Below are 17,428 nucleotides of genomic sequence, written 5' to 3'. Positions count from 1 at the left end.
CATTAAAACAATCTGAATAATTGCATGTCTTTCTTATCTAATTTGTTTCATAAAAAGCCCAAAGGCCACATTAAAAAGCCCAAAGCCCAAAGGCCACATTAACACAAAGAGAAGAAACATAAGAATTTTTACATGGAAACCTTAAAGGGAAAATCCATGGGGCCACGCCCAGTCGAAATTGATCAACTAGTATTTGATTTGAATAAATTACAAATAACTAATCCTCGAATTTGAGGGTGATCAGATTACAATAGTCAAACCAACATGTTAAAATCTAGTGACAAATAGGAATTAGACAAAAATCCGGCAATGATCAAAGGCTAGATGGTGTTCTAGCAACAGTTGGCGGAGGTTCACCGGTAATGATCGGTGGCTGGGTGGTGGTCGAGGAAGAGTCTGGTGGCAAGAGAGATCTCCCTTCTCTTCCATGCTTTGCTTCCCCTCAATGAAGAATGAGGGGCTTATTTATAATTTTTTAGGAGTGGCACGGCCAATAAATAGGAGAGAAATCAAGTGTATGTTGGGAGTGGTTTGAATGGACGACCAATATTGATCCCCATGATCATGAATCATTTATTAGACATTTGATTGTCTTAATTATATCAAAATTTGACGATCTTGGGCTTGTTGGAGTTGTCTCGTTGAGCTACTCGATTAGACTATAAGCATGTCACATTTGAAAATCATTTGGTCATCCAATTTATGGACTGAACTTTTCAAAGGCACTTCAGGTCTTCAATTTAGACTCATTTGGGCCAGAATTGAGTTGAAACTGGTGTCATTGGAATCATCTTCTCGAGATGCTCAGTTCGACTATAAGTTAGCTGAGATCAAAGTTCATATGGTTCCGAATTTAATTTTAAAAGTTTTCAACTTGATTTTAAGTTTGCCTCAAGATTCGTGCCCAATAAAGATAATTTGTGATTATTTATCAATAATAATATATGCTAATAATTTTTATATTTATATTTTTAATAATAAATATATCTCTGATTCGTATCGTATCATGTTAACATAATATGTCATTATTAATAAAAAAAAATCAATATGTATTTTACTTAAATATTTTGATTGTTTAAAGAAGCACAGTTTTAATAACTTTTTTTCACAGTTGAAATTAAATCGTGTGGGTCTAATCTGAGTCATCTGACAGTTTGAAGAGTTTTCTGGATCTACAAACCTTGACATATTTGTGAAGCACTGCCAATAATTAATATCTTAATTCTGCAAACTCTACGAGAAGAAAAATATGTTCATCTGTCAGAATAATAATTTAATTATGTTTTCTTATATAAAGAAGAAAATGCACACACTTCTGAGGTTATAATTATGTAAAAACAAAAGTTCACCTGTTCTAATTATTTATACTTGTACGTAGCTGAGAAGTTGGCCATTTCAGATATTTCAATAACCAAATGGGCAAAAGCTTGAGAAAGAGAGATGGTCCTCTTACTATTTCCATGTTGATGTGAGAGCTCAGTAATGCATTTAACTTGGAATGAAGTTAAGTGCTAAACGCTGAAGGAATCCACAGTCAAGTAATACAGATGGCTAAAATATTATCCTTTGCAAGTTTCTGCAAATGGAAAAAAAATATTTTCTGTAAACTAAATTGTTTAACTGATATTTTATCCAATTTAACTACTAATTATATTTGAAATTAATAACAAGCAATGAATTGTGCTTATCAAGCTCCATATGTACCTTCTCAATTTAATCTTGATCCTTTCTTGTGAAGCAACTAGCTGCGAGTTCTTTGTCAAAGAAACCAGCAGACTTCTCTATGGACCAAAATGATGGCCTACCATCCTCTTCAAAATTAGAACCCGAATAATAACAACCATCTTTATCATAATATAAGAACAATCAGTAATATTAAAATAGTATACGTAAATACCTAGACATATGATATAAAATATACCAGGTTCCTAAGGATGGCTTCAGTTAAGAGTGATGACTCATGAAAGTCCCAAGGATGGCTTCAGTTATGTGGGAGATCAACAACGTGAGGTTGATTTAGGTCTTTGGCGACAACTAGAGGAATGCGAGGTTACCAATCTATGCGTGAAAAATGGGTAGAGCTTGTTGTATCAGCAAGTTCATTATCTTGACGTGATGGGGGATGCATCCTTGAATGAAGGAGAGGGGGAACTGAGTGAAATTACTCATGTTAAACATCTCCAATCAGTAGCGGATTCTGAGGGAGATGAATCACCTCATGTTGTGCTAACACCGGTTGCAGAGCCTCTCACAGAAGTTGAAGGATCTCATTTTAAGTTACTTCCATCTTTCATATACGATCTTCTAGGGAAGGTCTTGAAGTTCCTTCTCCAGCAGGGTTTCCCCCACCAAGATAAAAAGAGACAGATGCTTGACATTCCAAATTTATAGACTGATTCCTATATAAAAAGAGACGGCGCCAAACTATTGCGGGCTAGAATACTCATGAAGGTAATGTAGAAAAATTATGCCTCTTAGCGTTGCATAAGTATGCAGCTCACACACATAAAGAGTAGAAACACAATAATTTTTTACGTGGAAACCTTGAAGGGAAAAACCACGGTGCCGCGCCCAGTCAAAATTGATCAACTAGTATTTGAATAAATTACAAAAATTGAATCTTCCTTGAACTTACGGGCAATCATATTACAATAGTCGAACCTACATACTGAAATCTAGCGACGAAAAGGAATCAGATGAAAATCCGGGGACGGTCGGTTATTAAAATGTAAAACCGATGTCGGTTAGCGGTCGAGTTGAAGTATGACTACTGTCGGAGATCAAGTGGAAGTCTGACGACGATAAGTGAGTAGTTGGTGGTCCGGCAACAGTTTGCGGAGGTTCGCCAGTGACGATCGGTGGCTAAGTGGTGATCGATGAGGAGTTTAGTAGCAAGAGAGTTCTTCATTCTATTCCTTACTTGGGTCTCTCTCAATGAAGAATAAGAGGCCTATTTATAATTTTTTAGGAGTGGCATGACTAGTGAATAAGAAAAAGATCAAGGATATGTTGGGAGTGATTTGAATGGACGACCGATGTTGATCCCCTTGATCGTGGACCGTTTACTAAACATTCGAATGTCTTAATTACATCAAAATTTGACGATCTTGGGCTCATTGGATTTGTCTCATCAAGCCGCTCAATTGACTATAAGCATGTCACATTTGGAAATCGTTTGGTCATCCAATCTATGGTTTGAACTTTTCAAATTCACTTTAGGTCTTCAGTTCAACTGTAAGTTTGCTGAAATCGGAGTTCATATAGTTCAAGATTTAATTTCACAAGTTTTCAACTTGATTTTAAGTTTGCCTCAAGATTCATGCCCAATAAAGATAATTTGTGGTGATGCATCAATAATAATAATATATACTAATATTTTTTATATTATAGAAAAATATAATAAAAAGAAAAAAATTCAAACATATGATGGCTATCTATTACACCCAACAGCTACCACGCATATGGGTCCATTCACAGGTAAAAATTTTTCAAGAAATTCTGAAGAAAGACAATTATCCATTAAATGGGAGACTAGTTGAACCTCATTGGCAATCCAATTATCCAATAAATATATGTCCGAGCCTACGTTCAATTTACAAGAATATTTTGTTAAAAAATGTTGCCATTTATTTCAATGTTTATTTTTTATTTTATTTATTTTTCGGAGTAGTTTTTTTTCCCCTTCTGGAAAGTTGTAGGCTATGTCAACCAATTTCATTCATATAATCACAATTATAGGATGAATATTTATCTGTGAGTAATTACAAAACCCAAACACTAAAGCAAAATTTCCATAGATAAGAAAACTATAACAATAATTTCAATGAAAAAAGGACTAAAAATGCTCATGAAAAGTAAATCAAGCAGATAAACTACATAGGCTTACATGTCTAACAACAGCTCAGTAAAGCATTTAACTTGGAATAAACTCCGGTGCTGAACGCTGAAGGAATCCACAGTCAAGTAATACAGATGGCTAAAATATTATCCTATGCAAGTTTCTGCAAATGAAAAAAAAAAATCTGTAAACTAAATTATTTAACTGATATTTTATCCAATTAAACTACTAATTATATTTGACATTAATAACAAGCAATGAATGGTGCTCATCAAGCTCCATATGTACCTTCTCAATTTCATCTTGATCCTTTCTTGTGAAGCCACTAGCTGCGAGTTCCTTGTCCAAGAAACCAGCAGACTTCTCTATGGACCAAAATGACGGCCTACCATTCTCTTCAAGATTAGAATCAGAATCATCACAACCATCTTTATCATAATGAAAAGAAAGGTGAAACCTTGAAAAATGCCACAACAAAATAAGCATGGTCAAGAAGAAACCACATGAATTATAAACTAAATAAGATCAGCTCAACATCAAAAGTTAATAAAACTATATTAAATCCAGTGCTACAAACCTTTTACTGAAAAACTTGAAAATGCAGTCGGTATCTCGATCAAAGTACCTGAAAGATAGATTCCTTCAAAAAGCTTCCAATACTGGCATATGGCTTTAAGATTAATAACAGATACAATATTCATAAAGAAATTTTAACAGAGGAAAAAAGGAAAATACAAGTTACATTTGTGCATTACGGTGAGAAACCGACACCATCTGAGGGAAATCAATAATGGTGACCTTCTCTTCATCATCAATCTGCAAGAGCATAATTGAAGGTGAAATGTATGTATACCTATATCTAATGCTAAAAAAAATTAAACTCTAAGAAACAATTAAATAATATGGAAGCAATGAAGAAAAAAAGCATGTAAGAAGTCAATTCATTGCATAAAATATAAAAAATAAGGTGCAATAAAGTTGAGAGGTTGGTTACTAATTGCAAGCTCTCTAACTAAAACAACCTATTTTGATTATTAGTTTATTCATGGTTTAATGCTGTGTTTTTTTTTTCTCTATTGTGCACATTTTGCAATAATGAGTGGCTTAAACATGAACTAGCTTTACATTATGAATTCAAATTGCTTCCCCTACTCTTGAAATTCGCAAAACCCCCTTCTTCCCCTTGGAGATCTATTAGTCACCTCCCACCTCCCACTAGGAGAAACCTTTCTCGTTCTTCTCAAAAGACTTTCCTAACTAAATCTCTTATATACCTCTCATCCTTTAAGGTGTACATTTGCAATAAAGGTTCTTCTCATTGGTTTGGCATCACTGATAGAATGTAATTTCAATATTGCACACACCTTCCCAAATTAGACACCAACCTAAAACCGAGCAGTGTTGAACAACAGGAAACGAGAAAACTAATAAAAATTTAAGATATTCAAGCAGTACTTCAGTAGTATGAATATAGGTAAAGAAGAAAAGCATGATGAACAAAATGCAGTAAGCCTTTAAAGCATAATTTAATAATTAAATATCAACATAGGTACCATGATATTAAATTCATTAAAATCACAATGAATAAGCCCATGCTCTGCCAAACGAACAATAAGCCCAATAATTCTCTCAAAAACCTCGTCAGGATTTTGTAGTTGCTTCACTTGCACTCTGCAGTCAGAATTTAGAAATAAAAGAAATAGTTATAAAATGCCACAATGTTGGAAAATCATAGATTTCAGTAAATAAATATTAAGCATTTTAAATTCTAAACATAACGTCATAACCTACAATGGGTAACCTTGGACAAGAGACATTACAACGCAATGCCGGTTGCAGTCCACAGCACGAGGAACAGGAAATTCATGCTCTCCCAAAGCCTATGACAGAAAATTTATATAAAAAAAAATCAGCTTGAACAGGAGAAGTAATCCTAGTGCCTAAAGTATTAATAAAAAAAAATCACCTTCATAAAGGCGAATTCTTTGAGAGCAGCAAGCCTTGACAAGTATAGCCAGTTATAGCTCCTTCTGTGCAGCAAATAGTCTCGCTTAGATTTCACAGCCCTGAAAGAAACCCTTCCCAACCTATGCAGCTTCATAGCCAAAATCGTTCCATCTTCAGTGGCAACCTCGAATATATCTTTCATAATAGAACAAAGCATAAAATACAGTTGCAACATCGTCAAACGATAAGAAACCCAATTTTGAAAGAAAACAGCGAAAAAATGAATAAATCACAAACGAAATAAATACCAGATTCCTTGCCAACACCTATCTGCCTGCCAACAGAAGAAAATACTCCACGATTGACAAGTGCTTTGATTGCAAGGAAGTCATATCCAAGGTAGGTCAGCCGATATCCATCGTCTGCGCAAAAAATCGAGGCAAAAATTACATTCTTTCACACTATGAAATGAAATTCAGAATCCAAATAACAGTTTTGCAAGGGACTCCGAATTACTCACATTTGGAGGAGTCATGATGTACAAGCCTATGTTTTAGAAGATTCCTCAATACCTTGTAGGTTCCCCCATGCCTGTAGTTACAAGTTTTGGTTAAATTATCTCAATCAAGTTCTCCAAAGCATCAAATCAATTAAATTACAAGGAAAGAGTTTACTTGAGGCCGGCAATCCGCTCAACAAGCTCCGCGGGAACAATTTCATGCTAAAACATATTAAAAAGAATGAGAAAAAAAAAAAAAAGAATATATAAACAGAGACAGAGAGAACACTGAAGGGTACACGAAAAATTAGACAGTGAAATCGAAGTTACGTTTCTCATCCCCATCTCGACGGCGGTTAAGACTCTGAAATCTTCTTTTGATAGATACCTCAAAGCGTCCACATCGAGCTTCATTGTGAGCTGAGGAGGAAGTAATCTTCGCAGAGCCGATGAAAAGAAGTTCACTACGGTGGTTCGTACTAAATGGCTGATCGAGTCCTGGGCAGTGGTCACAAAGGGGCTGTTTGGCAGGATTTAGCCTAAAACCTGCCAAACGGTATTTACGCTCGACGTAAATCTCGCGGCGGAATAAATCTTCCGTTTCTCTGGCCGAAGAAGCGCGCGAAAGGGAGCTCCCGTCCCTACTTCCGATCAAAATGTCGTAACTTCCGATCCGACAGGAATAGGGAACGTCGTCGAAGGAGCGAAGTCGAACAACAACGAAGGAGCCGAAGAAGCCACTCGTGCAATCCCTAGATGAAAAGCAAACCCTAAACGGCACTAACGTTAACTTAATTAATATAATTTATAATATTAAAAATTAAGTAAATTTATTAAATAATTAATAATATAATTAGTGCATAAATTAATTATCTAATTTAACTTAGTTAAATAAATAGTAATTAAAATTAGTATAATTAGCTTAATTAATACAATTTAAAATAGAAATTATTAAATATATAAGTAATAGTGTAAATAATACTTAAATAATATTATTATTCCTATTGATTTTTCACAATATTGTTCTTGCTATAACTTGTCATGCATGAGTAGTTGAATAATTAAATGTCTAATGAGATAACCAAAGTACAATTAATCATTTTGAAATTTATATAACAATTAAATAATCAATAAAATTTAGGTGTATTAGTTAAAAGATTGAAATGATTTTACTTATCATTACAATTTATTGATATTAATCAAGATGAAATTAATAATATAATTTTACTTAAAAGAAAATGAAAACTAAAAATATAATATATTTAATTTTATAATGAACTAACAGCCTTAAATTCTAGATTATATTGCCAAACAACTTTGTAAAATTTAATATGATTTATCACTTAAGTTTTTTTTTTAACAACCACCAAATATACTGAACAAGAAAAGATACAAAAAAAGACCCCTCAAAGGGCCACATCAGATGCTTACAGTCAAAACAGTAAAACCAAAGAAAAGATTAGAATGATTAAGGGAGATAGCAACAGACTCAGACCAGCTTCGGGTTGTCGGGGCAGGGCCATCCACTGGTAAAAAACAAAATCAAAGGGCCAACCAAGTAGCCAACCAACCTTGGCCGTCCACGACGCTTGCAGCCTCGCTGCTTCTTCATCGTCCAAATCAAAACAATTAAAACGGCCAACCCACCAAGCACAAATGCAAACCATTGCAGCAACTGAAACCACACTTAATGGCAAATAAAACAAAACCATTGCAGCAACCAACAATCAACGACCACGCCTGCCCCTCCCACGAGATCTACCACGAGAAGCAGCAGGCACTAGTGGTTTATCGCGCAACAAATTGAAAGAATTACCAGGATCTCCATCTCCAATAGATTCCACAAAATCAGAAACAGATTCAGATTCAAAACTGTAATCATGAAGTCAGTCCAGGTGGACTCTAAGATCAATGCCCAAGTTATCCTTTACATTATACATTAAACCTTTATGATCCATAAAAGTCACTGGGACATCCACAAAATCATTAAGCACTAAACGTTCATTATGAATGGGGCTAGAGTTATCAGAAACAGCCACCTTACACACTTTCTCATCCAAATTATCCACGACAGCAGACTTAACCGGGACAACCAACTCCTCAGAATTTAAAGACTGGCCAACCAAAACAGAGAGGGCAGATCTAACAGACACCAAAGGATCCTCCCGAGGAGGGCCCTCAACGCTATGACAAACACAGTTGGAAATCTAATTCATACCAACATGAGTAAAAGGTTGAGCGTCGGGGGATAGAATAGCAGTAAACTCAACACCATTAGCATTTCCAACCACCTGAGTTTCCACAGTCATTTCCACCGCATCTAAACCGGCAAAACCCAGACATTTCCACCGCATCACTTAAGTTGTCAAACAATTATTGTGAACAATAATATGAGAGAAATTGCTTGTCTGTAGTAGTAGTTGTTGAAATGGAATTGAGACATGTAGGCAAATTTTTGTAGCCCAGGACTCTGTATAGGGGCATATATTTATGGTTTAAAAGTTGAAATTATTTATTGATTTTATAGCTAACTAGCTAATAAAATCTAATAAGATAAGCCACGCTCTTCTTATAGGATAAATCAATATCGTTCTCTCTCTTCATATTTGATATGATAGATTTGACTTTAAATTAATTCTATATTTAACACTCTTCTTAATTGTGCTTAAGTTATTGTTGTGCACCTCGGTGATCTTTCATTATTAAATTCGAAAGTGCAAATGAGTTACTATTCAGAACTTTTAATCACCAAATTTTATTCTTTTTCACCTAAAATTGTACAATTATTAAATCTAACGACTTCAAACATGAACAAAAGCCATTATATCAATACCTAAGGCATTGGATCTAATTTCAGCCATTATATATATATACCGATACATAATAATCTACACTGAAAAAGAAGTGTTTATCCGGAGATTTCACTTCAAATTACCCCAGATTTTCTCATATGAATAATATCACATGAAAAAACAAATAAGTTTTAAGCAAACTTATTTACATCTTCAACAAATCTTTCGAGATTGTCCATCATAAAAGATCCTTCTTTTCCTTTTCAAAAAAGAAAAGAAATTAGAAACCTCAAAAAAAACCTTTGACTTTCATTTCATTCAAATGAAAAAGAAATCCCCATGAATGGATAAAAGTTTTTAGCCACTTTACACTTATAATTATAAGAAAATTTTAAAGCATTATAAATAAATAATTAAGTTTATATATTAAATATATAAATTTTATAATTTTAAGTGTAATATGTGTTTTTTTTTTAAAGCCTCCAGCCTAGTGCGCAAATTTTGGTGAAGGTATGAATAGGAGCAGCGTCATAAAAAGGTGAAAAGGAATTCGTGAGAGAATTTTGGATTTTAAATAGCCTACCTATCTTAATTCCATTTCATCAACTCCTACTACAGATAAGTAATTTCTCTCATATTATTGTTCTCAATACCCCTTATTATCTGTCCATAAAAAAATCAATAAATATAGGAATAGACTTCATGGAATAAGCTATAAATCATTAACTTTTGTCAATTTATTATCCAACAAACTCAAATTGTATTACATTTAGTTGTTTTTTTAAGGAAATAATATAAAAATAAATGAACAGGAAATGTTAGTTAAATAAGAAGATTTTTTTATTTACATTATTTTCAAAGAGTGCATTTGAAAGGTCTCTAGTATCTTATTACATTTTCTACAGACTACAGTATAATCTTCGGAGAGAGAGAGAGAGATAGAGAGAGAGTTCATAGTGGCTTTTTCTTTTAAGGTTTTTTTTTTAAACAATTTTCTTTTAAGATTAAATTCTCTGTTAAGTTGAAAATGAAAGGTATAGTCATGATGGATCACAATCGACCAACGTCTCTCGATTACGATCCTTCTGTCATAATATCCCAACTATGATCTATTGAGCACCATAATCATACTATGGCCCATTAACCATCATTACCCAATTATGATTTTTTTATCTCCATTGTGAAACCGCTTAAGTAAAATAAATTAAATTCTTAAATATCGAGGCGCTTTTTTGTGTAATTGTTAGAATTTCATTCAGAAACTTCGCAGTTCAACATGCTTATCCCAAAGAAATCATTGGATTGGTGACCTCCTACGAAGTTACACTAACATAAAAAAATCACGAGGGCCTTAGGTTAAAGTGGATAATACCTTGATAATTAAGAGTATGATCTGTTACAAATGATATCAGAGCAATACATAAGCTAGAAGATGGTAACTAAGTGTCATACAAGATAAAACTCTATGCCATGGGAGTCACGTCTTAAACCTTGTATAGGACAAAGTGTTTCGTGATGGGAGTCATCACTTGAACTTATAGGGGCCACTTCTAGAATCCTCTGCGCCTCGTATATGATTCTACGATAAGGTACTGACAATGATGTCAATTATTTAAGTGGGGGAGATTATGAAACTCCTTAAATTAAAGAAGCTAAACTCTTAAACATCGAGACATCTTTTAAGTATTGGTTATAATTTCATTAAGAAACTTTGTAGTTAAACATGCTCATCTCAGAGAAATACTAAAATTGGTGGCCTCCTAAGAAGTTATACTAAAAGGACAAAATCGTAAGACCCTTAGGTCAAAGCGGACAATATATTGATTGCTAAGATTTTGGACAATTACAAATAGTATAAGAGAAATACACTAGTCGGAAGATGGGAACCAAGTGACATACAAAATAAAGTGTTATACCATGAGAGTCACCTCTTGAACCTTGTATTAAACAAAGTGCTACGTGGCAGTGACAGCTTATAGAATCCTATATGCTTTGTGGATGATTCTGGAATAAGGATACAGACGATGACGTCAGTTATTTAAGTGGAGAAGATTATAAAACTTCTTAACTAAAAGAAGCTAAACTCTTAAATATTGAGGCAAATTTTTATATAATTGTTAAAATTTCATTGAGAAACTTCATAGTTAAGCGTGTCAATCTCAAAATAATTTTAAGATTGATGACCGCTTGGGAAGTTACACCAACAAGACAGAATCGTGGGACTTTTAGGCCAAAGCAGATAATATCTCAATAGTTAAGAGTTTGAGCTATTATAACTATCACCTGATTATGACCCTTTTACGACTTTACATGAATACTATCCTCAGAGTACTATCACCGGACTACATTATAAATGTTTTTTTCCCAACTGTAGTTCTTTGGGTATAGTCACTCTAAAATTATCCAAATAATATTATCACCTGACTACATCAATGCAGTTGACTTCATCACTCTTTGTTAACGCATGTCATCGCCTAAAAAACTAATAAATTCCATTAATACTAGTGTTGAGTTTATACATTGAATTGAAGATTTATGCTAGGCTTTTTGATCTCATGTCTCCCCTTCTCAAAAGAGAATGACCAAATAAAAAATAAACTCTCTTAAAAATAGCTTCTATACCATATGACAATATGACTTATTCAATTTCTAACATAATCTCTTATATACCGTTTATGTTTATATATTATATCAAAGGCTTTCTCGATCACAAATAAGAGCAATATTTATAATAGTTGGTGGAAGTTTTGAAAAAGTGATTTTGGAAAAATTTTAATCTTTTTTGAAAAATTTAAAATTAACGTTATATTTTAATTCTAAAATCAAATAACCCATCAGAAAAGATATACTATCTCAAGAGGTAGAAATAAGATTTTTATTTATTTGATTTGATGGCTTATTAAAATTTTAATGATTTATGAAATTTTATTTATTTATTTATATTATTATTGTTTAATTTAACTTAGTATTTGACATCTTTCTTAATTTCATCTAAGATTTATATATTTAGTTTGTTACAAATTTTAACAATTTTATAATTTTAATTTAATCATATATATATTATTTATGACTTTAATATTTATGTTAATCTTATTGTATATTATTATTGTTTATGTAAAAAAGATGAATTTTATTTGAATTTATTATTTAGTTTGTGTATATCTTTTATTATAATTTGGATGTTGATTTATTTTTATTTAATAGAAGAATATTATTTATGATTCTTTAATTTTAGTTTTTGTATGTATTGTGGTTGGTTAGAGTTATTATGTTAAATTTTAATATGCCCTAAATTATTTAAAATTTAATAATCTAATGAGAGATAAACTAATGGTAATCAAAATTAAATTTTGGCGCTCCTAATTACTAATGCAGTCACCAAACATGTAATTGATTGGGTTCAGGTTCTATTCACTAAAATAATAATGATTTGCAAATTAAATACAATAAAAAACTGTATAGTAAATTGAATAAAGTGGGTTTCTAAAAGGCCATAAGGTTTGAAGAGCACAAAAACACATCATGAGGCTTATAAGCCTTAAGGCTATCTAAGTTTTTGAATACTCACTACACCGAAGCTAGTGTTTGGTGGTACTAGTTGTAGCACCTCCATTCAGCAGCAATAGAAGTTACTAATTTCCTTAGATTTTTTTGCTCATTTGATCATCACCATTCCTCATAGTTCATGCATATAAATAAGGTAAATGGTGGTTAGAAATGTACTTTGTTAGTATTACAAAGAAATAAGATGTAGAATTCTAAATACCAAAATGTTAAAGTTTATGTACTCAAATGTGATGAATGATGTTTGATGTTTGAGTGATCATGAATGTAAGCAAGTAATGAAAGAAAATTAAATTTGCCAATTTAGGATGTGATAAAATATTAGGTTGTTTCAAAATATATAAGTGATATATGATCAAAAAATTATCTTGATCGTGCATGAATCTCGAGGCAAAATCAAGTTGGAAAGTTCAAAAATTAAATCTGGGAACACCTAAACTTCGATTTCAAAAAACTTACAGTCGAACTGAACATCTCAGAAATATGAACCCAACGACACTAAATTCAACCCAATCCGAGCTTAAATATGTCCAAATCAAAGACCCAACGAGCATTTGGAAGATTCAAACTATAATTTGGATTATCAAACATTTTCCAAATATTACATGCTTATAGTCGAATCGAGTGGCTCGACGAGACAATGCAAATCAAACGAGCCTAAGGACGTTGAATTATGATATCACAAAGGTATTCAAATGACTAATAAATGGTCCACAATCAAGGGAATCAATATCGATCATCCATTAAAATCACTTTCAATTTACCTTTGATCTTCCTCCTATTTACTGGTCATGCCACTCACGAAAAATTATAAATAGACCCCTCATTTCTCATGGAAGAGGAGTCGAAGCAAGGATGACCAAGCAAGGAAGCAAGGAAGAGAAGAAAGAAGAGAAACATGAGCTCTCTTGCCATCAAACTCTTTCTCGACCACTGCCAGACTTCCATACACCCACTGACTGTCGGCCAGATTTTTGACAGGCCTCCGACTAACGTCAGACTTTTGCCCGGCCGCCGACTGATGCTGGACTTTTGCCCAGCCACCAATTAGCGTCGAACTTACACTTGGCAGCCAACTGATGTCAGACTTCTTCCCGGCCACCAACTGACGTCGGACTTCTGATCGGCCGCCAACTAATGTCTGACTTCTTCCCATACACCAATTAATGCAGGACTTCTACTATGTCACCAGACTACGATCTTTCTAACCTCTATTGCTTACAGAATACAGTCCTTTTGACCTTGGTCACTAGATCACAGTCCTTCCGACTTCTGTCACCCAAATACAGTCTTTTTGACCTCTATTGCCCCCTTTACCTTCAACTCCCTCTCTAGTCTTATCAACAATAAGAATATCATCAGCAAATAACATACATTAAGGAACTACCTCTTACAAATGTCTAGTGAGAACATCCATGACTGAAGCAAAAAGAATCTAACTTTGAGTATTACCATAAGAGACGGACGGAGTCGCGAGAACCGGTATAGGCAAATGAAGATCGGCTCACCTTAACGGCGGCGCATGTGAGACCTCGTTCCCTTACTGTTCCTCTCTGATTTGGATTTTTCTCTCAGGATCGTCCAGGACGATTTTAGATCGTCCAGGCCGATCGGCACTGTAGAAAATATCGGCCTGAAGATAGTTTTGGGAATCGTCCAGGACGATATTTTTGGTATGATCGTCCCGGGACGATTTGGCGATCGGCCGGGCCGATTAGACAAATGATTTAAAGAAATCAAGTCGTTTCGAGGAGAGAGAAAATCATTTTAAATAAAAATATCTGATTTGTGGAGAGAGAAAGAGAAGGGAAAAGAGGAGAAATCTAGTTTTGGAGGCCGCGGAGCGCTTTTCGTCCGACGCTGCTGTTGGGAAAAGTGAAGATCTCGTGGTAAGGACTCCGAACCCTATTTATGTTTTCAAAGATATTGAGTTTTGACCGAGTTGTGATCTGTTTTGTGTTTTCGTAATCGACTTTTCGACGTGATTCGCCAGTAACTTTTTGTGCATAATTCGTTGGTATAACAAACGCACAGGCGAATTAATCAGCGTCATATACAACGAAAACTTACCAGTGTAACATACGCCGGTAATTACGCCATAATAAATCCGGCGTAATATAAGCGACATATACAGATCCGCCTAAACCTCTGCTTGAAATAAGTAGTTTTCCTATAGTGTAATGAACATATCAATACTAATTCTTCCAGTTTTCACTATATATTACATTCTATATGATGTATATTTGTTACATCAAGCCAAAGTCTTCCCTCTAATGAAGGGTCACATTTGTAATCAACTACAAATATTAGTGGATTCATTCAAACTGGGCTAGGTCCAATATTGGTTTTTCTCTTTTTTAGGATTTTTCACATAAAAATATTGGTGTATCTTATAAATATTTCACCCTCTCTTTTTATTTGATTGTGTGATGGACCGTCATACAAAACTAAGACATTAAACTATGTATTTCTCTATCACCGCAAATTTTCCAGGACGCAACAATAAGATAATTGAGTAGAGTTATATCAAATCTGGCGTAATATCCGCCGGTTAAACCGCAGCTTTAAGTGACATATACATATCCGCCGAAACCTCTGCTTGAAATAAGTAGTTTTCCTATAGTGTAATGAGCATATCAATACTAATTCTTCCAGTTTTCACTATATAATACATTCTATATGATGTATATTTGTTACATCAAGCCAAGGTCTTCCCTCTAATGAAGGGTCACATTTGTAATCAACTACAAATATTAGTGGATTCATTCAAACTGGGCTAGGTCCAATGGTTTTTCTCTTTTTTAGGATTTTTCACATAAAAATATTGGTGTATCTTATAAATATTTCACCCTCTCTTTTTATTTGATTGTGTGATGGACCGTCATACAAAACTAAGACATTAAACTATGTATTTCTCTATCACCGCAAATTTTCCAGGACGCAACAATAAGATAATTGAGTAGAGTTATATCAAAACTATTTTTCACATGTTCGTAAACATGTTGTTTAATAATTAGTCGAATAAGATGATCAAGAAATTTAACATCATATTTCCTATGGTTCATAATCTTTCGTTCTTCTTAATTTGAAACCAAACTTTTAGAAATGAATGAAAACATTCAAAATATTAATATTAATAAATATATTTTGATCACTCTCTCTGAAAAAACTGGGCATCTTAAGGTATAATCATATATTAATTAATTTAGAGAATTAATAATTTAAATTATATATATATATATATATATTAATTTTATTAATATGTCATGAGTTATTCACACAAGATAAGAAGATACAAATTAATCAAGAAGTAATGTGATCATCTCTTCCTAGATGGTAATGAATGATTTAGAAGAAATCATTACATAAGGAAAAATACACCTAAAGGCATATTATCTGATAAACATACATATATTAAAATATTTTCAAAGTTTAATCACTGAAATTAAAATCAATAATTAAACCTTCTAAAATAATTCACTCAAAAATACTAGCAGAAGATCCATTTTTGCTGAATTTAAACGTCGGAATAGATGTTTTTTTTTTAAATATACCTCTTGGAAGAATTTCAATAAGGTCCTCTTCAACGGATCTTTCTCACACCTATTTCGAATCCTCCAAAGCTCTTCAACACTTCCAACTGTCTTGCTTCATCCAACCCAATCGGATGCAAGAATTTCTCTGCTAAATGGAACAGATCACAGTCTTTCTATCTGATCTTTCGCTGTTCTTGTTCGACCAGAAGAAGAAGCACGAAGAAGGCAATGGAGGTTGGATGCAGGCGGCCGGGCCAGATTGAGTGGAGCGGGTCGGGTCTTCTGCGGATCTGTTGGAGGGGCGAGTTCGGGGTGTTCACGGCGGCAGCAAGTCCGGCGGCTTCACAGGCAGGCTGCGGGTATTTCCAGGAAGACGTGCGCCAAAACCGTTCTTTGGAACTGCCAGACCATCCGCCTTATAAGCCCCAGATGCTTCTAATTTAGGGAAGATTACCATCCTACCCTCATTCATTATTCAAAATCAAAGGCTGAGATGAAAGACTGATTTAAGAGGGATTAAGAAATTAATTTTGGATACATGATGAGGATGAACTAAATGGAGTGAATACCTTTTGAGTTTAATTTGATTCGAATTTTTTTTAAATAAGTATGCTTTATGTTGATTAATGTTGATTCGGACATCTTTTTATTTAATTAAATTTAGATATTGTCAATTTAAATTTTCATTGGTTTAATTTTTTTTAGAATGAACTGGTGATGATTATTATTTGCTTTACTTAAATTGAGTTTGAGTAGATTTAATTTCATTTAATTGGTGTCAATTTAAATTTTATGGATTCGAGACGAGTTAATTTGAGCTTAATCGAAGTTGCTGGCATTAAATTGAACTTGAATCGAGTCGATTTGACTCAATACCGCGCCGATTTGTGTCGATATGCTTCGATTGACGCATATTCTTTTATCGCTTCGAGGTGAACCGATTTAGTAATTTTGTGCCAGTGAAGTTCTATTCTATTCTGCTACAAGTAATTTTTTGTTATATTTTGTGCCAGTGAAGTTCTATTCTATTTTTGGTGCAAATAAAAATATGTTTTGCTCTGTTTTGACATAATTATTGGAGTTTCTCTATTATTGAAATTAGATATAATGTTTACTTATTTTGGTTATTGATATACTTTTTTAATGTTAAGTATGCTTGTATAACTTAATTAAATGTGAAATATGAATTCTTCAGTAGGTTGTGTAGCCTACTGAGCATGTGTACTCATCATATGGTAATATATATCATACT

General features: G+C 33.5%; 1 protein-coding gene across 1 annotated transcript; it reads right to left on the bottom strand.

Moving 5' to 3' along the window:
* Window positions 1-1,250: 1,250 nt before the first annotated feature.
* On the bottom strand, window positions 1,251-7,017 carry LOC110094113 (serine/threonine-protein kinase rio2-like). The gene is given in 14 exon segments (XM_028700632.1): window positions 1,251-1,576; window positions 1,705-1,801; window positions 3,887-4,001; window positions 4,127-4,233; window positions 4,416-4,463; window positions 4,581-4,629; window positions 4,631-4,654; window positions 5,392-5,509; window positions 5,630-5,718; window positions 5,805-5,980; window positions 6,094-6,207; window positions 6,306-6,376; window positions 6,460-6,506; window positions 6,615-7,017. Coding segments are annotated over 12 exon segments (939 nt in total). The 5' UTR covers window positions 6,699-7,017; the 3' UTR covers window positions 1,251-1,576; window positions 1,705-1,801; window positions 3,887-3,989.
* Window positions 7,018-17,428: the final 10,411 nt, after the last annotated feature.

The sequence above is a fragment of the Dendrobium catenatum genome, unplaced genomic scaffold (genome assembly GCF_001605985.2).
Source record: "Dendrobium catenatum unplaced genomic scaffold, ASM160598v2 fragScaff_scaffold_134, whole genome shotgun sequence".
Classification (NCBI taxonomy): Eukaryota; Viridiplantae; Streptophyta; class Magnoliopsida; order Asparagales; family Orchidaceae; genus Dendrobium; species Dendrobium catenatum.
This window is presented reverse-complemented; position numbering and strand designations above follow the sequence as displayed.